Genomic DNA, 22,114 nt, shown 5'->3' with positions numbered 1-22,114 from the left:
CTGACTATATATTACTCTTCCTACACACTTGACACTGAGAGACACTGTCCTTCAGTGTTACTCCTCTGAAGATGCCTGCCACAGCTGCTGGCGAAACGTCAGGAAAGAAAATACCAAGACCACGGTCACACAGCCCGGATACCTACAAGAACCAATGAGCTCTAAGTCTATTTATGTTTCTGGATGTGCAACGCTAGATTTACTGTAAAGTAATTGACTTCAGTGGACTTTGAAAGACGTCCACTCTGCTTAGGGCTGCACTGTCCATCATGGAGCAAATGAAGGGGAATGGCTGAGAAGAAAGCCCTTGCTTTTGTCAAGCTAGAACCCATCTACAATGAACTGTTAGCTAGTGGTTTTCAAAAGGGTTTTGCCATATTTTCATATGTATCACAACCTGCACTTCATACCTCTATGCAGATACTGGGGCAAATTTGTTCATATTAAAAGCTCACAACTTTAAAAGCATGAAATAGCCCAATATTTTAATCTGGGATGCAATTATATATTCGTATAGGAACATAAACATGCTATACAAATGGCCCTGGCCCCTCCCCTTGCTCTTCAATTATAGAAACTGGAGGCACTTTCACACATGCCAAACAGTATACTTTCAATCCACTTTCAATGCACTTTGCAGCTGAATTTTACTGTGTGGATTGAAAGTGCGTTATTCAGCATGTGTGAAAGCACCCCAAGTCTTGAAGGCTGGTAATATTGTTGTGGTTGCCAAGCACCGGCCACTGAAGGCATTCATTTCTTAAACCTACAGGCACTTCTATTATTGGTGGGGGGTTAACCCATCCTTTTTTAAGGTTTTAGATTTTTCTGCAAACTTGGGGTGTTTTGACATTTGTAGAAAGAACTGCTTTGGCTATTCGTGGTTTCGGGGTGGTTTGCCAGTGCCTTCCCCAGTCATTTCCCTTTACCCCCACCAAGCTGGGTACTCATTTTACCGACCTCGGAAAGATGGAAGGCTGAGTCAACCTTGAGCCGGCTACCTGAAACCGACTTCCGTCGGGATCAAACTCAGGTCGTGAGCAGAACTTGTACTGTAGTACTGCAGCTTACCACTCTGCACCACAGGGCTCCTTATATATGAGTACCAGCATCTTCTTCTTTTTTACAAGAAAAAAGCACTGGATAGCACTTTTGATTTTGACACACTTAATGCTTAAAGAACATTTACAATTGCTTAGAAACTCCATCTCTAATTAAAATCAGAATTCCCAATTCATCCAAAAAAGGGTTGATGCTAAAGGGGAAATAAACTTCTAATTGTGAATTGAACATGTGAAGGAGCAAATCTACATTCACTTGTTTTTGACTAGCATGTATATTTTGAAGTATACATGTGGCCAACCAAGTCAGCCAGAACTAATGCTCCAATGGACCTGGAGCAGTTTACACACCATTATCAGTTGGAACAGGGGAGCAGCTTGCCCATCAGGTTATTCTGTCCCAGAAAACACAAAGCAATTGTGCCATAATGCTGGCTGGCTTGCAGAGCATATGTTGAACCTGGAGATGCGTGCCAGGAATAGTAAAACAAAGAGAGGGAAGGTTCCGTTCCAAAGGGCAGAATCCAGTTGTGTTTGGCCATAGAATTCCCTTGCTTCTGAAGATAACCCAGCAAGTCATAGCCAAAGTGTACCAAAAGAGGTAATGTATATCCCTTGCTGAATTTATGACCCCATAACACCAAGGCAAGTGGGAAATGTGGGAATTAACAAGACACACTTGGAAAACACGAATGGGCTCAGCTTTCCCCTGTCCCAGCATTCCCTTTATCTCCCACAATGTCCTGATTTCACAGGATTTTTCTATTTCACATAGTACAAAACTTGGCACCTGGTCTCAGCCTTGTGAGTCACCTTTCCAGGAACTGCTTAAGAAGACATACAAGTAGACAAAAAAAAAAAAAAAAAGTCTATGTTTTTAAATATATAGCTCCAACAGCACAAGAAAACAAAATGAATTTCACCATCCAATTTAGGATCATGTACACATTCAACAGTGAAGCCCACATTAGTCCTAGGAGCAGAACAAGTCTCAGCTACAAGTTAATACACTAATATGGATCATAATTTTAGGAATCAAGGTGATTACATTGCGTACAAACTTTTAAAAGAAGTGGTTAATCTGCATCTGGAGTATGTGAGTTTTGTGCAATAAAGTATGGCATTTAAGATGCTGCTCTGCCATCTAATGGTTATTTTAGTTCTTCATACAAGATCTAATGAACCAAAAAACCCACCCCTCATTCTGAGTATTGAGCCCCGTGGCACAGAGTGGTAAGCTGAAGTACTGCAGTCCAAGCTCTGCTCACGACCTGAGTTTGATCCCGATGGAAGTTGGTTTCAGGTAGCCGGCTCAAGGTTGACTCAGACTTCCATCTTTCTGAGGTTGGTAAAATGAGGACCCAGCTTGCTGGGGGTAAAGGGAAGATGACTGGGGAAGGCACTGGCAAGCCACCCCGCAAATAAAGTCTGCCTAGTAAACATCAGGATGTGGTGTCACCCCATGGGTCAGGAATGACCCGGTGCTTGCACAGGGGACCTTTACCTTCTGAGTATTTTTATATATAGTAATGTAAAGGTTTTAGCAAGATTAAGTTGATACTGCCTTGACCACAGCAGTCCATGTTCTTTCTGCCAGAGAAATAAACTTCCAGGGACATTTTTGTTTTTTATTTATGTTTATTCAGATCTAACAGTTGTTTCTTGCCCATTTCTCCAGTATGAAGCAAAACAGGTTTAAGAAAAAGTTCTAGGAAAGATTGCAGTAAAGTCTGCATGGCTGCTGTGTGGGTGGGAAATTTTGGGAGTTTTTTGACCCATGCAGCAGCCATCTACCCTGAACCCAGCCATTTCCTCCCCCTGCCACCAGGAGGATTTAATTTTTTTTTAAAGAAGTCAGCACTAGAATATCATTATATCAATAAACCATTGTAACTGTAGGTGTAGCAGGTTGTCTAGATTCCCTTGTAGAAATATAAGGAAACAGGCATATCTTTGCAAGGAATGGGGCAAGAGACTTGCTTTTTTAAAATGGAAGGTGGGAATTGAGGACCAGGAGTGGTGGCGGCAACTTGGGGGACTGGGGCAGGCAAACCTGCCATGGGGAATCCCTTTTGCTCCTGCATTTTATGTGCCGCTGCACCAATAATGGGGAAGCCACAAAATCCCATCCCATGTGGAAACTGCCTAAGTGTCCTGAGACAGTAAGAATTAAGCTGGCAAGGGAAGAGTTCAGCAAGTCATTTGTCACTTGAACTTCATGGGATAAACATACTCAAGAGATCATGCGCACACACAAATGAGCCTTGGCAAGGCAGAAGATGGAGAAATCTCTTTACTTCATCTCTTCATCTTTTGCTGAAAAGGAGATGGAGAGGGTGGTAGTAGAGGGCTGCTTCTATTACAGCTTTTCTTACTCTTTTCTTCCCAAGGTCCTTTGCAATCTGAGAATCTCCAGATCATTGTTTAGTACAAGAAAATATCCACCAGGAGTCAAGCCTCATTGTGTGCGTGTTAAGTGCCATCAAGTCGTTTCCGATTCATAGCGATCCTATGAATCAGGGGTCCTCAAACTTTTTAAACAGGGGGCCAGTTCACTGTCCCTCAAACACTGTTGGGGGCCGGACTGTTTCGGGGGAGGAGGCGGCGGCGCGAGGGGGCTCTCCGGAAAAGCACCCTCCTTACAAGCCCGGTCATTCCCCCTGTAGTGGTTAAGAGTGGTGGTTGGGAGCGGGGACTCTAGAGAACCAGGTTTGATTCCCCACTCCTCCAAGTGAGAAGTGGAGGCTAATCTGGTGAACCTGGTTGGTTTCCCCACCCCTACTCACGAAGCCAGCTGGCTGACCTTGGGCAAGTTACAGCTCTGTTAGCGCTCTCTCAGCCCCACCTGCCTCACAGGGAGTCTGTTGTGGGAGGGTATGGGAAGGGGATTGTAAGGCAATTTGAGTCTCCCTTTAGTGGTAGAGAAAGTTGGCATGTAAAAACCAAGGCCATTTATTCATGGAAGGGTTTGCCTTGGATTTGCCGCTCTCCAGATGCACATTTTCCCCATCCGAATTCTCCAAACTCTCCCCTGGGGTGGGGGGGGAAATTTACTTTTGAGTTCTGAGAATTCGGATGGGGAAAATGTGCATCTGGAGAGCGGCAAATCCAAGGCAAAACCTCCTGTGCATAAATGGCCACAAATCTTTTTCTTCTCCCTGGAGATATGCCCAGCCCCCCCCAAGGGGCCCCTACAATTACCTCCAGGCCACAAGGATACCCCCAGGAGGAGACAGAGCCCCGAGCCGTGAGAACGCTGCCAACTGTGGCCAAAACAGGAACACCAGGACAGGAAGGGGGCGACTGGGCGGCATGAGAGGCAGCAAGACGCCTCGCGCACCCAGGAAAGGAGGTTTTGGGCCTGGGAGGGAGAGGGGGAAGGGGGCGACCGGGCGGCACGCGAAGCACAAGATGCCTTGTGTGCCCAGGAAAGGGGTTTTGGGCTGGAGAGGGAGCAGGGAAGGGGGCGACTGGGGCGGGAGGGAGGCTTCCAGTTGTGCGTACACAGCCAGGAAGCCCAGAAAAGCTCTGGGGAGGGGGGCAAGGGGGGACTGGCTTCCTTGGTCCCCGGGCCGGACAAAAGCCCTCCGGGGGCCGGATCCGGCCCTCGGGCCTTAGTTTGAGGACCCCTGCTATGAATCAATATCCTCCAAAACGTCCTAACTTAACAGCCTTGCTCAGGTCTTGCAAATTGAGGGCTGTGGCTTCCTTTATGGAGTCAATCTATCTCTTGTTGGATCTTCCTCTTTTCCTGCTGCCCTCAACTTTTCCTATCATGATTGTCTTCTCCAATTACTCTTCTCATAATGTGACCAAAGTATGATAGCCTCAGCCTCAGGGTTAAGTTCAGGCTTGGGCTGTTACCGCACTAGGTATTCCCAGCGATGTATCAAGAGTTTGGAAATGTTATAAAAAGCATCGCTTTAAAAGGGTTTTCGGATGCCACGGCTAAAAAATGGTTGGAAGACGTCTTCACAGCTAAAGAGGCCAAACAAAGTGCGAACAGTATTTTTTATAACGTTTTCAAACTCTTAATACATCGGTGGGAATACCTAGTGCGGTAACAGTTTTGGTTTGAGCTATAACCCACTGATTGTTTTGGCAGTCCGGGGTATCTGTAACACTTTCCTCCAATACATTTCAAAGGAATCTACTTTCCTCCTGTCAGCTTTCTTCATTGTCCAGCTTTCACACCCATGCATAGTAATAGGGAATATGATGGCATGAATTAATCTAGTCTTGGTGGCCAGTGACACATCCTTACACTTCAAAATCTTTTCTAGCTCCTTCATGGCTGCCCTTCCCAGTCTCAATCTCCTTCTGATTTCTTGGCTGCAGTCTCCCTTTTGGTTGATGATGGAGCCGAGGAATAGAAAGTCTTGAATATTAGCCTCATTAGTGGTTCTCAAACTGTCTGAAGCAGGACCGGCCTCTCTACTTTGTTGGGTCCACCACTGGGAGGCTAAGGCATAGGCTACTGTTGGTGGTTGGGAACAAGCAAGGGACCTGGGAATAAATTGGGGTGCAGAGCAAAAAAGGGGAGGGAATGCAGCTGCTCTGCCTTATTCCCCACTGCTGTGAGGAGCGGGGCCCAAACTCTCTTCTTTCAAGTTAGAACTTTGCAACCCATCTGAAAGTCATGACCCACTTTGGATCAAGATCCACAGTAGCAAAGTATGGAGCTACACCAGTGGTTTAGCATGGTTGGCTATAATTAGGCAAGATTAGAGGATAGTATCACATTAAACCATATCATAGCTAATGATCAAAAATATCCAGTTATCTTCTGTGCTTTTTCAATCAGTGGTGCATATGGGACCATGGCGTTCTTAAAATTTCTCAGGCTGAAAAGGACCAAGGTAAGTTTTTAGTTCCTTGTATTTGGGGAGGGGAGGGGGAGAGAAAGGAGAGTCACACATATCTTTTGCAAGATAAAACTTTATTCTGTTTTCAGTGGAGCTACATCTGCTGATCAAAGTTCACGACGTTCCCATTTCAGCAGAATACATGATGTCAGAGATGCTAAGAGGGGGAACATATCATAATTAAATGAGTATTAGCACCCCAAGTGCCATTATTCTTATATATAGAAGCCTCCAATAAGGCTTCTTCTTGGTGAACAGAGTTCCTTAAGTTACCCACAAATACCCATAAGGTCTTTACAAGACCCTGCCAAAGACATATTCTACGCTGTTCTGCTTTTTCTATTTCCAAGGCAGTAAGAAAACCCACTAACACTGTTTTATGGTTGTATATAAAAGCCAAACCCAGCAGACGCTCAGATATCCACAAAGGTATCTATTCTCTTGAGCTATTGCAAAGCTGAGGTGCCAAGAGCACTCCTAAGACTGAGTGTAGCTTACAGACTCAGATTTGCCAAGTCCATTAATTTGGAATCAAAAATCCGTCATGATGTGGTGAGCAGGTACGGTCCACAAACAAGACAGAAGGGGGGGGGAACTGTAGCAGCAGGCCACATCCGGATTATGCCTCTCAATAAATCGCTTTAAATCCAGGTTTTGACTCTTCCAGGGCAGCCAGTTCATCCTCTATTTCTGAACTCCAGAAGATATCGTACAAACTGCAACAGAACACAGTTCAAGTTATCATCAATATGTCTGACAGATAAAAGTTCAAGGATAGCGATACTGAGAAGAATCAGCAAGGGTGAAATCACATAAAGCCAAAAAATGCACTTCTCTGGATGACAGACGCAAGAACCCTTAGATCCTCTTTCCAAGGCCAAAGTGCTGAGACAGAATCTGGAAACCACACCTTTAATTATTCAGATGTATCTTTCTCCCATGCGAAGGCTGGAGACTGGTGTCTCAGACAGAAAGCCCCATGGTTTGTAAGGAGAAACTCTTGAGGTTCATTTATTTGGGCAACTTTGCTTCCAATTAATTCCAAGGAAACACTGTCATTCACCAGAATGCCAAGATGCCACCTTAAAGAGTTTTGAAGATGCTAGAGCAGGGGTGGGGAACCTTTTTTCTGCCAAGGGCCATTTGGATATTTATAACATCATTTGCGGGCCATGCAAAATTATCAACTTAAAAATTAGCTGACCAAGCCCCAAGCAGGCAGCCGCCCCAGATGACCCCTCTCCCAAGCGGGCAAGCAGGCAGGCATCCAACCAGTGGTGTACTCGCCCACCTGGTGGCACAGGATGAACTCCCCCCCCCCGTGCGCATTCTGGCCCTGCCTCCTTTAACCCCTCCATTGTCACCACTTCCTCCCGCAGCCCTCTTGTAGTACAGATGGAATATGGTTCTCCATGGCCCGGGTGGGAAAGAGTCAACAGTTTATTGTCGAAGGCTTTCACGGTCAGAGTTCATTGGTTCTTGTAGGTTATCCGGGCTGTGTAACCGTGGTCTTGGAATTTTCTTTCCTGACGTTTCGCCAGCAACTGTGGCAGGCATCTTCAGAGTAGTAACACTGAAGGACAGTGTCTCTCAGTGTCAAGGGTGTAGGAAGAGTAATATATAGTCAGAAAGGGGGTTGGGTTTGAGCTGAGTATTGTCCTGCAAAAGTATTGTCCTGTAAGTATCAAGATAATGTGCTAATGAGGGTATGGTATGTTAATATGGAACCATTGTATCCTGAAGTGATCTGTTAATGTGTGTAATCCAAAGCTAATCTGTATGGCTATTGTTGAATGCTGTCTTTGTCTGGAGGTTTTTCAGGGCAGGAAGCCAAGCCTTATTCATTCTTAAACTCTCCTCTTTTCTGTTAAAGTTGTGCTGATGTTTATGAATTTCAATGGCTTCTCTGTGCAATCTGACAAAATTCTACCAACTATTTTGTCAGATTGCACAGAGAAGCCATTGAAATTCATAAACATCAGCACAACTTTAACAGAAAAGAGGAGAGTTTAAGAATGAATAAGGCTTGGCTTCCTGCCCTGAAAAACCTCCAGACAAAGACAGCATTCAACAATAGCCATACAGATTAGCTTTGGATTACACACATTAACAGATCACTTCAGGATACAATGGTTCCATATTAACATACCATACCCTCATTAGCACATTATCTTGATACTTACAGGACAATACTTTTGCAGGACAATACTCAGCTCAAACCCAACCCCCTTTCTGACTATATATTACTCTTCCTACACCCTTGACACTGAGAGACACTGTCCTTCAGTGTTACTACTCTGAAGATGCCTGCCACAGTTGCTGGCGAAACGTCAGGAAAGAAAATTCCAAGACCACGGTTACACAGCCCGGATAACCTACAAGAACCAGTCAACAGTTTCTTGGGAGGTCCCAGCAGCTCCATACCTAACACCTCTTCTGCAAGGGGGGAAAAGGGTTCCTTTTCTCGGCAAAACAAACTCGCATCTTCCTTGAATAGAGGTTATTCCTGTCCGCGGGAGGGGGCGGATCACCAGTCTTAGATCCTTCTGAGCTAGAGATCTGCCAGGACCCACGAAGGGCCAGACCAAATGATTTCACAGGCCTTAAACGGTCCCCGGGCCTGATGTTCCCCACCCCTGTGCTAGAGGATAGCAGCTCAATGAAATGCTGCTTTGCCTCCTCTTGGGACATTCACAGCAGCAGCCACTCATACCAGACCCAAGTCCCTGGATGCAACAAGGGCACTTCTGGTACCCATCCCAGCAGGCTCTAATGGGGGGGGGGTGTCATCTGAATGCAAATGCCAGGGCGTCCTTGGAATCTACTCCACGCTGGTTCTCCCTCTCCCACCCCCGTTCAATGCCCAACTCTGCAGGAAGAAAAATCACTTACATGAGATGCTGCAGGTGACAGTTTGGATTTCTCACGGCTTCGCAGAGTTTGCGGACGCCTTCGTCCTCCAGGCTGTTGTTACTCACCTCCAGCTCTGTCAGGCTCTGCTTAGCAGCTATGACAGCAGCCAGTTTGTCACAGCAAGCAGGGGTGAGTTCTGAGTTACCCAACCTAAGCAGAAATCAGGATAAGAATGAACCACATCCTGCATATTTATAAACCTTGCTCCTGCCAGAGGCGCCCAGGCAGGATCTTAAGACAGCAAATAATGGGAGTCACATATGTGGAACGGCATGTGTGTTTCAGAAAGCATCTTTTAGATGGACTTGCTGTCGCCCTTTAGGCTACTAATACAGGCTTGTATAGAGAAGCATTCAGAACAGCTTAAGCTTCGACCATATCTGTTCAAGGAAACTTCACTGCAAAGTGACCGTTCAGGGATCACAACTTTCCAACTGAAGTATAGTTTAAAATATTTATTTTTGTAATATTAAATCACCCCTCGCGAGACAACAGAACGTGTCTGGGAAGCCCCAATATTAATAGGCATTCTTGCCGTGGATTTATAGCCTTTAGAGTGATTACATTTCTAATAAAAGACATTCGTGATCTCATCAAGAACAATCGTTTCTGAGGTGGCCATGTGGGTCTGCAGTATGTTTTGATTATTCACATGCTAGTTATGATTTTAATTGCAATTCCATGTTGCCAGCCACCCTGAGCCCGGCTTTAGTCAGGAAGGGCGGGATAAAAATATAATGAACGAATATTAAATGGAAGACAAGCAGTTTAAATGTAGCAAGTGAAATCTGTAGAAACATTCATGCGGCTGGAAAAAAATCTAATCATTAGCATACGATCAATTTGCATTCTGTGCATATCCTGCCTTGCCGCGCAAATTTCCTTCTACAGTCCCTGCATCCTCTCAATGCAGTATTGCAAGTTCTGGGCCATGTTGTGTTTGACCCTCCGAAGTCAGAAATGGCAGGATGTTGAGTGGAGAAGTCCCTTAGGGAATTATGATATGCATGCAAAGTATGGCCACCATCAAGAGGCAGAAGGCAAATCAATCTTCAGGTAGATGAGGGGGAAAAAAACATCCTGTCTGGAGGGGAAGGGGGACAGGCAAGAACGTTTAGCCCTTTGTTCAGCTAATATTTTAACACTGAAACAACCTGCCCAAATTTAATCACAGGCTCTTCTTTTCTCAACGAAAAAAGTTTCGACCATGGCAGTTGGGAAATATAGCCACTGAAGAGATCTGCTAAGTAAGGCCGAAGGGAAAATTGCCCCAGAATCCCAAGTAGGGTAGCCCTAGCCCCGCCAGACTTACAGAGTGGGCTGCTACAATACGCAGCTTAAGGACTGGGTTTCAAGAAGGAAAAAGGACAACATGGAAGAGAGATTAACTGTCTTTGCAGCTGTAAGTTCCTTGGAGGAAGCGCTGTATAGAACTATACTAGATAAAGACAGATGAGAAATCAGCAAGGTAACTTACCAGAGAGCCTGTAAGGTGCAGTTGGGGTCCATCAGTCCTTCACAGATCTGAGCTACTCCCTCATCTTGAAGATTATTGCTACCTATTTGTAACTCTTTCAAGCGACCATTTTGGCTGAGAACAGACGCAATACTCTTACAGCAGGCTGCAGTCAAGCCACATTCTCTTAACCTACAATGGACAAACCAGAGACCATGACAATCCTGACCAGTCCGCAATACATCCAGTCCTCACCCAGTATCTAGGGCTATTTGTTGTTTTCTCTAAAGTCAGTTATATGGATCTGGAGAGAGTGAACAGGAGGAGCAAACAGGGAGTTTTGTGTGGAAGCAAAAAGGTGATGATACTAAGGGTGTGCTTGTTTGGTTTGTGCTTTGTGCTTGTTTTGTTTGATTCTGGTACAAAATTTGTGCTTGGATGCTTGGTTTTGATGTTCGGTTCTATCTTAAGAGAGTTGAGGCTTGTTTGGTCTCAGGTGTATTTTCCCTCCTTTTTCCCTTGTCTGCTGATTAAGGTGAGTCACCTGACGAGCTGGTTGGGCTAGGGTCTGCAGTTACACAGCTGTATAAATAGCATCACAAAGCTAGTGAGCTTGCAATCTGGAGCAAGCAAACAGGATGTTTTGTGTGAGAGTTTGGCAGGGGAGTGCAGGAAAGACTGAACCTCTTCCTATATGGATCAAAGCAACATGGCTGGCGAGGGAGTGAGACAGTGATCCACAAACAACTTTCTAAAGATCGGAGAGGAAGAGTCAAGTCCTGTGAGGAAAGGTTGAAGGAGCTGGGGATGTTCAGCCTGGAGACTGAGCAGTGATATGACAGCCGTTTTCAAGTATTTGAAGGGCTGACATATAGAGGATGGAGTGGTTTTCTGTTGGCCCAGAAGGTTGGCCCAGAAACAACAGGTTGAAATTAAATCAAAAGAGTTTCCGGCTAAACATTAGGAAGGACTTCCTGACAGAGCGGTTCATCTGTGGAAATGGCTTCCTCAGGAGGTGGTGGGCTCTCCTTCTTAGGAGGTTTTTTAAGCAGAGGCTAGATGGCCATCTGACAGCTATGCTGATTCTGTGAACTTAGGCAGATCATGAGAGGGTGGGCAGGAAGGGATGAGTCAGTGCTCAGCTCTCGTGGCCCATTCTTACATGCCCAGGGAAATGCCAAGCACTACTTTGGGGTCAGGAAAGAATTTTCATCCAGGACAGACTGGCCAGGGTTTTTGAGGTTTTGTGCCTTTCTCTGGGCATACAGCAGTGGTCACTGGGGGTGTGGGAGGAGGTAGTTGTGAATTTCCTGCATTGTGCAGGAGGTTGGGTTAGATGACCCTTGATGCATACCTGATGATGCATACCTACTCTCTCCAGGATCAGTTGAGCATGCCTATTATATTAGGTGCTGTGGAACACAGGCAGGATGCTGCTGCAGTTGTGTTGTTTGTGAGATTTCTAGAGGCACCTGGTTGGCCACTGTCTGAATAGACTGCTGGACTTGATGGACCTTGGTCTGATCCAGCATGGCCTTTCTTATGTCCCTTCCGGCTCAATGTTTCTATATATTCAGCCCAATTAGTGGCTAGTTTTCAATACAGACCACATTCTGAAGGGTCAGCAACCATCCACTCATTCCCACAAGAGTCACACTAAATGGACCAGACTAACAGGGCCCTCCCTGCCTATGCAACTCAAGTCACCCACAACCGTTTTCCTAGGTCTTGCTTCTCCATAGGAGAAAGTTGGGGCATAAGAGGAAAGCCCCACTGCTCTCTGTGCTAGGGAGAGGACCGCAGCTATGCTATAGGGGTCACAAAGGAAGCCCCTGAAGCTAGACTGTGCCTCTTGATAAAGTAGTTACATTTAATGACTGACACCCAAAGCATGCAGGGAGCAAAGGAAGCTACTTACCACAGCGACTGGACTGCAGCTTTTGGACTCTTCAGTCCTTGACATAAGTGCTCCATTCCTTCGTCTTTGAGGTCATTTCCAATCAGGCTTATTTCCTTGAGAGACTCTTTGGTACTAATGACATTGGAGAGGTCCTTGCAGCTGGCAGCTGAGAAATCACATTCCCATAACCTGAAACAGTAATAAAGTAATCGGCTTCAGCGAGGAAGAATCAGAAGCACTACAGAGTTCATCCCATCTTCAAATAATATCTTGTGAGACTCCTACACCCAACATGACATGGACACACTACCCATGCCTACTTGTTTTAGTACAACTGTATATCCCACTGACCTGGATGGGCCAAGCCAGCTCAATCTCATCAGATCTTGAAAGCTAAGCAGGGTCAACTTGGATAGCAGACCACCAAGGAAGTCTAGAGTTCCTAAGCGGAGGCAGGCAAAGGCAAACCACCTCTGTTTGTCTCTTGCCTTGAAAACCTTACGGGGTCACCATAAGTTGGCTGTGACTTGACAGCACTTTACACACATATTCCCCACTGAGAGAAGCCTTGACTTCTGTGAAGCAAAAACTTCCAAGCAAATGGGCATACGTGATCTACACCTGAAAACCCATTTAACCATCCATCCACTGGTCCACTGCATGCGGCATCTAGATCTGGCAGCTCATCTACTATCCATATCCCACAGAGTTTCTGGTCTAGGCCAACCAAGAAATTCTGGTATGAGCCTAGACTGTTTTATGACCACCTGCCTTAGACAAGCTCCTGTTCTAGAAAAGTCACTCACCAAAGCTTTTCTATTTTGCAATCTGGATTCAAGACACCCTGGCACAAGAGTGCGGCACCCGCATTGCCAATCTTATTCTCGCCTATGCAGAGTTCTTTCAGGGATGGCTTCGTACTGAGAACAGTGCCAAGATCCCCACAGCTGGCAGCTGTGATCCTACAGCTCTCCAACCTGCCGGAAAAAAACAGAAGCAAAGATCAATGGTAAGTAAATAAGGGCCAGGGTACTTGAAAGACCGCCTCGGCCCGTATAATCCAGCCCACCAGTTAAGATCCGTCTCACAAACCCTGCTTTCTGTTCCTTCAGAGGTGAGTTGGGTGGCAACCAGAGACAGGCCTTTTTCGGCGGTGGCACCTCGCTTGTGGGATGCCCTTCCCCTTAAGGATCACCTGGTCCTTTCTTTTAGGCACCAGGCGAAAATGTTTCTGTTCACCCAGGTTTTGAATTAAGCAGTTGCTATTTTAACACTATTTCAACCTGGAAACTTATTTTAAGCTGCCAATGGTCTTTTCCCCCCACGCTGGGCTTTTAATGCTGGGTTTTAATTAAACATCTTTTAATATTTTGCTTTTATCATTTTTATTTTGTAAGCTGCCTTGGGCAGCGGGAGAGGCAGCAGAAAAATGTTCTAAAGTAATAAATATTATTTACCCAGACAACCAACAAGTTTTATTTGGCTACAAAATGCTTTCTACTCCTGCCACTTGCCAACAGAGAACTGACAAGCACTGCCTTAGCCAAGGCTTTGAACCAATAAGTTTTGCTAGTCAGTGGGGGTTACTACAAGATTTGCCAGGCAGTCTTCAATGAGAACGAATCAGTAAATGTGCCAAGCGATATGAGCAGGGCAGGATTTAGGTTTGATGAGGCCCTAAGCTATCCTGGATTCAACTGTGCTGCACTACAGTCTGCAGCTGCATGCTACATGTTGCCATGCAACCAGTCCATGCAGAATGTAGGCACCCTATATATAGAAATGAGCAAACCAGTGATATTTTAGGGAGCAGGCTAGCAGGCGGGGCCCATTACTTACATCATAGGAGCCTACACAACACAAAACATTGTTGCTGTATGTAGGTTTTATTTTATTTGTTTTTTATCCTATATTTTGGAAATGTACATCCATTTTTTTTTGCCTTTAAATTTTTGGGGGGCTCCCAAGAGAGTGGGGCCCTAAGCTATAGCTTGTTTAGCTTATACGTAAATCCGGCACTGGCTATGAGGATCTTTTCTCCCTAATAATGAATCCCAACCCAATATGTCAAGACAAAGTTTCACATTATCTTTTAAGTGAACTTTATAGTGACAGACCACACATACTAAAAATGCACTGGACAGGTTACATATACTGCGTGAACTTGTGATCAATGGGCACACTTAGAGGCTGTCAGACCCAGTACAAGGATGATATTAAGGAAGACATGGAGTCCAGTCTTCCCCATGGTATTTTTGTGATCTTAAGGTCAGTCAGCTAGAACTGTACCTAGCCCATTTCTGGTCACTACCAGAAAGAGAAGTTGGGTACCCAAGGTTGGGTGGGATGAAAAATATATAAATAATGGAAATATATAATTTATTAGAAGCGCTATGTCAAGATTAAAATTATTTTTAAAATGTTAAAACTGCACAATGGCATTTCCTAAGCTTGACATCTGCCACCACATGCCAAACAAGTTTCGGCCTATATGGCCTTCCTCAGTGGTCTATTTGAAACCCATATAAAACAAGCACACATATTACAAATATATTTACATATACAAGCAATATAAAATGGACCAGGCATGTAATAGGTTGTATATATTACCAATTACACCAACATCTGGTATGATTGTTTTTTTATGCTGGGCTGTATATGTCTCCCATATAAGCTGTGTGCAAGTATTAACCTAGTCAATGGTTGATACTTGCACACAGCTTAAATGGGAGACATATACATCCCAGCATAAAAACTTAAAACAATCATACCAGATGTTGGAATAATTGGTAATTTATACAACCTATTACATGCCTGGTCCGTTTTGTATTGCCTGTATGTGTAAATATATTTGTAATATGTGTGTTTGTTTTATACAGGTTTCAAATAGACCACTGAGGAAGGCCATATAGGCCGAAACGCGTTTGGCATGTGGCGACAGATATCAAGCTTAGGAAATGCCATTGTGCAGTTTTAACATTTTAAAAATAATTTTAATCTTGACATAGCGCTTCTAATAAATTATATATTTCCATTATTTATATTTTTTCATCCCACCCAACCTTGGGTACCCAACTTCTGTTTTCTAGGTTGGGTTCTATTCCCCTTTTTTTTTCCACTACCAGAAAGAGGTTACTGGAGGAAGAGCAAGACAAAAACGCAAAATCAACCAGTCAGACCGTGCTACTGTGGCCGTCTTCAGGAAAGAACACGATCCAATCCCGAGTAAGCATAATATTTTTGAAAATGTCAAGTCTTCCCTATGCAAAAAAGCACCTTGATCTTTGGCAACATACTTGCTATTTGATGAAACCCTAGGTAAGGCAGCAGTACAAAAGCTGAGATAATCTGCAACTTACTGTAGGGACTCCAGTTGACAGTGAGCATCCAGCAAGCCCTCGCACAGCTGTTTCACAGCTGCATCCCCCAGCTTGTTGTTGCTCAGGTTGAGTTCAGTGAGGGTCTTGGTGCGCAGCGCAGAACTGAGAGCCTCTGCGTTTCTTACCGAGAGTTCGCAATAGTCCAAACTATGACAAAGCAGAAGAAAAACAAAGACTTTACTAGACAAGGATGGGACTAGTTTAAGTACTGAAGCCCATTCTTCTCCCCTCTGAATATGCTTCTGAACGCCAGTATTGCTCTACTAGGTATTCGCTATGCAATTCGGGTCACCATGTATTTCTGGTTTAACATTCTTAGAATATATAAAGTATTCTGAAAAGTACCGTACAAATACTATTTCAAGCTATGAAATGAAAGCTATTATCAAGCAACAGGTAGGAGCCTGTTTTATCCACTTCCATAAGAAGACAATTTAAGAAAATGAAAAAGTCATTTTTTCAACTGGAATGAACTCAAGACCCATTCGGTACTGGACACTTACTGAAGCTTCTGTAGTTGGCAGTGAGGGTCCAGAAGACCTTCGCAGAGTACTTTAATCCCGGAAGTGCCCAACCGGTTGTCTCCCAGACGTAGCTCAGTCAGAGATGGTTTTGTGCTGAGCAGAGTACGGAGATTCTCACAGCAGGCTTTGGTCAGGTTGCAGTTCTGCAGGCTACAGGAACAGATCAGAGCAAGTGAGCCTTTCCAGGACAGGCTGTTTGCATCTACGGCTGTATTCCACTCTTGCAGCAATATAGCAACCTCTAGAAGACTGTGACTATAATCTGATATAGTCTACAATAATCTAATTTTAAAACTATTAAAGACCACCTCCCAAAAATGCCACAGCTGCACAAAAAATAGGTAGAAAAAGTAGTAAAGCTTTTCCCACCATTGCTCCTCTATGCTAGAAAGCTTCATCTGTTGCTTTTATCTACTGGGTTAATGCCCTACAAAGCTACCCCAGAAAGAGCCAGTGCCTTTTGCTAAATGCAGCTCATATGGAGATGCTGGGAACTGGTCATGCCATAAGGATTCCCCCTTGACTGGCAAGTTTTGACTGACAAAACACTTTCTCAGCAGCAGAGGTCACCCAGTCTTGCTATTCAGCAGTAACTAGTGGCAAAAATATGAGTAAAAGATCAGACTTATTGAACAGTGACGAAACAATAATCAAGCTGAAGATTTTACTCCAACTATGCCAAAAATCCTGAGCCACTTGCTTAGCCATCTTCAGATGGGAGAGTTCTCTGAAACGTGCTATGGAAGTTTCCATCCGTTGTAAGCTTCACCTAATGCAATTCAAACCAACTAAACTAAAATCACCACTATTGTGGGGGGACAACAACTATATATTATCTGGGAATTACCATAGCTTTTGAAGCTTACAGCTTGGATTCATCAATCCTTTGCACAGTTTCTCCAGACCAGCATCTCCCAGTTCATTGTTGTTCAGCTTCAGTTCAGTCAGAGTCTGGCTGGAACTCAGAACAGAGGCGAGATCTTCACAGTGAGGACTCAGGAGTCTGCAGTCATCTAGCCTAAGAGAGAGCAGATGGAGGTGGATGGGGTTAGTCCTATCAGTCCAATTCAGTGAAAGGTCCCGCATGCATAGTCCTCTTAAAACCAAAATTATTTAACCCTCAGTACTGTTTAACCCAAATTTATTTATAAGGTTACATTTGTGCAGACACAATGATAAGTTGAAATTGGTAGGATTGTAGCTATCTGAAGCAGGATGGTAGGTAATCCAGCAGAAAAGGATCTTGGGGTCTTAGCAGACCAAACGCTGAACATGAGTCAGCAGTGTGATGTGGTAGCTAAAAAGGCAAATGCAATCTTGGGCTGTATCAACAGAAGTATAGCGTCCAGATCAAGCAAAGTGCTGGTATTGCTTTACTGTGCTCTGGTTAGACCTCACCTAGAGTACTGTGTTCACTTTTGGGCACTGCAATTTAAGAAAAATGTAGACAAGCTGGAACATGTCCAGAGGAGGGCAACACAGATTGTGAGGGGTCTGGAGACCAAATCCTATGAAGAAAGGTTGAAGGAGCTGGGTATGCTTAGCCTGAAGAGGAGAAGACTGAGAGGGGCTATGATAATCATCTTCAAGTACTTGAAGGGCTCTCACATAGAGGAGGGTGCAGAGTTGTTTTCTGTTGCCCCAGAAGGTCGGACCAGAACCAACGGGTTGAAATTAAATCAAAAGAGTTTCCGTCTAGACATCAGGAAGAATTTTCTAACTGATAGAGCAGTTCCTCAGTGGAACAGGCTTCCTTGGGAGATGGTAAGCGCTCCTTCCCTGGAGGTTTTTAAGAAGAGGTTAGATGGCCATCTGTCAGCAATGCTGATTCTATAACCTTAAGTAGATGATGAGAGGGAACGCATCTTGGTCATCTTCTGGGCATGTAGTGGGGGTCACTGGGGGTGTGGTGGGGGGAGGTGATTGTGAGTTTCCTGCATTGTGCAGGGGGGTGGACTAGATGACCCTGGTAGTCCCTTCCAACTGTATGATTCTATGAGTTCTTAGGCCTCAATAATAAGTTACAGAACACACAGTACAGGAAGACTACGAATGGCAGTAGCAGAATGGCAGTAGCAGATAAGACTGCTAACTGCAGGCTACATCCTAAGAAGATAGATCTCTGCCCATCACACAGGAGAAGAGCCACTCTTCTGCCTTTGGCATCTGCAGTGAGCTAGGAACATGCCAATAAAACAGATTTGATACTAAAAACAGTCCTCCCTCCCCATTTCAGAAGCTGCAGAAGTTAGTCAATCGCAAGCAGTTAGTCAATCATAATCTACCACCATACTGCAGCCGCCGAGATTCACACTTGAGATTCTCCACAATATGCGCAAGGAGAAGCAGCAGCATTATCCTTCTTTAAAAGCTTGCTGTGGTACAGCAAAGAACCCTGGAGCAATCCCAAAAACACTTTCCTGGGAGCAAAACCCATTATTTAACATGGAACTTACTTCTAAATAGACCTGCTGAGGAGGGCTCCCCATGGGTGGCGGGACCCCTCACAAGAAGCCTTTCTACATTTTCACCCCCAAAACATGTTAAACTTTTTGCCAAATTTAAAAGCGACTGAAGCTCTATCAAGTAGTCTGACTATATCCTCCCTTTAAAAAGCCATATACTTCACTGGAATTTTACTTACCTAATAGTTTTGTACTGGGTCAAGGAAGGAACAAGTTCTTTCCATTTTGATTCACTGAGTTCTTCACACTGGATGTCAAGGTCCATTTTTGAGGGAACTGCTGGAGAGGGGAAAAGAGAGAGAGAAATAGTGCCTCGTTTCCCCACAAGAACCAAAGGATCCCATTGTTCCCTTTCAAGCTAGTTCCACTATACACTACCTGCAACACTTACAACCTGTGCGGCCAGACAGGATTTCTTAACAGACAGCTGCTCTTTGCTCAAAAGCTCCATGCAGAAGGCAGTTTGTGGCAAAAGAAAGACAACTTGCACCTTAACCCCACAGCCCTCAAGAGGACGTTTGTTACGACATTTCTGTAGGACATGCAAGAGTCATGCAACACCTTTGGATACCAACAGGCAGTTTATTACCACATTTACCAAAGGAATCCCTCCCAAAGGCACTGTGCACTTACACTGATGCAACCATCCCTTTCTGAACATTTGTATATTAATATGTATTGAGAAAGCACGTATACGTGCCCCAAAGACCACCACGAACAGGTCCTTCTCTGTGGCGGCACCCTAACGGAGGAACACCTTTCCCTCCGTAATTTTCCAAGAAACTGGGGAAAACATTAAACAGATTTGTTGATTGGTGATTTATCGACTGGTGCAAAGATATCATGGTGCTCGAAACATTTTTGTATGGCCCGACAGCCATGAAATAGGAAAATTGTTTTATTTCTGTTTGAGAATTGTGCTTTGGTTGTTTTATGGTTATTTATATATCCAGTTATTGTTGTAAACTGCCTCAGTCAGACCAGACAGCATTTATTACAGCCAAAGGCCAGCATAAAATATAAAAACTGTCTCAGTCATTTTAAATAGTAGAATGACATACACATGATATTAAAGAAATAATGGAACTTGGAACCAAGTGCACAATTCGGTAGCCTAAGAATTTCTGATGTTATGGGGAAGTTGCTACCCTTGTGCGTGTAAGAATTGTTAGGTTCACACACCCAGATGATACCTGGAAAAAAGAACAATGGGGTTTGTACACAATGAACAAGGCTTCTAATAGTCCAGGGTGCTATCCAGAGCCGATCTTTGCCCTTGGCTAGCAGAAACAGTTATGCAGAATTGCAGTATTTAGGTCACAGAAACTGTCGTCTTACCACAGAGTTTCTGTCACCTTGCACAACTGAGTAGAGTACACACAACTGCTGGCCAATAAATAGTTGGAACCCTGACATTAGTTCTAGGCCCCATCCCAGATGCCAATTCCTTCCTGCCTATTTTTGATCCCTTGTGCTACATTGTTATACAAAACCATTTATCCAAAGTCTGAAAGTATCTCACCACCTATTACCATCTATTCAATCAACGTCTTTCAAGTGGTCGGATGTTACTTGCATAGTAAACTAGCTATTCTACCAGGGCATGTATGTTGTAAAATGTTATAATTAAAAATAATTTCAGATTTAGGCTGTTACTGCACTAGGTATTCCCAGCGATGTATCAAGAGTTTGGAAATGTTATAAAAAACATCGCTTTAAAAGGGTTTTTGGATGCCTTCACAGCTAAAGGGGCCAAACAATGCGAACAGTATTTTTCATAACAGTTTCAAACTCTTAATACATCGGTGGGAATACATAGAAAGTGTGAACAGTATTTTTCATAACATTTTCAAACTCTTAATACATTGCTGAGAATACCTAGTGCGGTAACAGCCTTAGGGGGTTACAGCACTTTGTATTCCCAGCAATGTATTAAGAGTTTGAAAATGTTATAAAAAACATCGCTTTAAAAGGGTTTTTGGATACCACGGCTAATAAATGGTTGGAAGACGTCTTCACAGCTAAAGGGGCCAAACAAAGTGCGAACAGTATTTTTTAATAACGTTTTCAAACTCTTAATACATCGGTGGGAATACATAGAAAGTGAGAACAGTATTTTTTATAACATTTTCAAACTCTTAGTACATCGCTGGGAATACAAGTGTGGTAACCCCTTTAGATTCCCCAGGAAAGGGTGTTATATCCCATTTCTTCTGGCATATCAGACTAGCGTCATTCATTGTAATTTCTACAGAATCTGGGCATTCAGCTTTGTAGAAATCCACTTAAATTTCTTTAAAAGCGTTGAGGAATTAATAGTCCAGCTTCACTGGGTAAATTTAGTCATTTGGAATTATGCAAACTAGAGAAAGGAATTTCCTAGAGTTGACTAACTAAAGATGAGTTGGCAAAGAAAGTACCGGTAGATGCAATCATTTCCAACAAGACCAACCCACAACCAATTCCCTACCTAGTTGCAAGCCTACACCCAATATTGCTTCACAGCAAAGTTTCCTAGATCCAACACAGAAACAGACTGAGGTGTTAATGACAACTGGAGCTAATATTGTTTAGCCTCTCTATGTTTCATTATTTTTTTAAAAAAAAAATTACAAAAACTACCAAACATGTAATGCGCAGGGCTACTTTTGAGTTCCATGTAACTCTTCCCATTCCTCAACAAAAAGCAGGGGGGGGGGGTGGCAGAGCTTAACCCTTTCCCTTTCCCCACTCTTACCATTTGTAAGTTGGAAAAAATATTACCTTCCCCAGGCTGCTGTAGCTTGTTTGTGGCAGCCTGGACAGCGGGAGAGGGAGAAGGGTGATTCTGAGAGACAAATGGTAGGAAAGTATCCCCACCACCACTGACCCAATATTACTTTATAGTTATGGGAAGAGGAAGAGTCACATAAGATTCACAGTTCTGGGAAGAGGAAGATTCAAGCATCTGCTTCATAGTGTTTAGTCTCGCTCTCAGGCCAGGAAAAAAAAACCCAGAGGAATAAAACCACTCGCCTCTTATACTATCACATGGAAAATAGGGAAGTACATCTGTTCAAACTTACTCAAAACCCCTTCTCCAACCTAGGAACTACCTCTTCCGGCACAACGAAAACCTTTTAGGAGAACCTTTACTGAAAGAACCTAAACCTTTATTGAGAACCTAAATTTGACTATTCTTGGATAGGCCAAAGTAATTGACGCTCAGAGTTCCTGAAACGTTCGGGTTAGTGGCCTCCGGGTTTTCAATAAGCAGTTTACTACACCAAAGCTTTAAAATAGGCCACACTACAGCTTGTTGGGAGTAGAGAAGGAGTTCTGCACAGGCAGGCAAGCACTGCTTACCAGATAAAAAGGTAAAGGTCCCCTGTGCAAGCACTGGGTCATTCCTGACCCATGGGGTGACGTCACATCCCGACGTTTCCAAGGCAGACTTTGTTTGCGGGGCGGTTTGCCAGTGCCTTCCCCAGTCATTACCAGATACTTCCTGCTTAAACTAGCTTAAAGTTAGGGAACTTCACTGTCCTGAACTCTTTAAAACCAAGAACCC

The 22,114-nt window shown here is 44.1% G+C and overlaps 1 protein-coding gene across 1 annotated transcript; it reads right to left on the bottom strand.

The window, feature by feature from the left end:
- Positions 1-6,554: 6,554 nt before the first annotated feature.
- On the bottom strand, positions 6,555-18,840 carry RNH1 (ribonuclease/angiogenin inhibitor 1). Its single transcript, XM_056850931.1, has 9 exons — positions 18,744-18,840; positions 16,947-17,117; positions 16,079-16,249; positions 15,555-15,722; positions 13,002-13,172; positions 12,214-12,384; positions 10,317-10,487; positions 8,819-8,989; positions 6,555-6,642 (listed from the first exon to the last, which is right to left on the bottom strand). Exons 1-9 carry the CDS (start codon positions 18,827-18,829, stop codon positions 6,555-6,557), a joined length of 1,368 nt encoding a protein of 455 aa, XP_056706909.1. The 5' UTR covers positions 18,830-18,840.
- Between the last annotated feature and the right edge of the window lie 3,274 nt (positions 18,841-22,114).

Source organism: Euleptes europaea, chromosome 6 (genome assembly GCF_029931775.1).
Source record: "Euleptes europaea isolate rEulEur1 chromosome 6, rEulEur1.hap1, whole genome shotgun sequence".
Classification (NCBI taxonomy): Eukaryota; Metazoa; Chordata; class Lepidosauria; order Squamata; family Sphaerodactylidae; genus Euleptes; species Euleptes europaea.
Note: the sequence above shows the minus strand (reverse complement) of the source record. Positions and strands in the feature narration are given on the sequence as shown.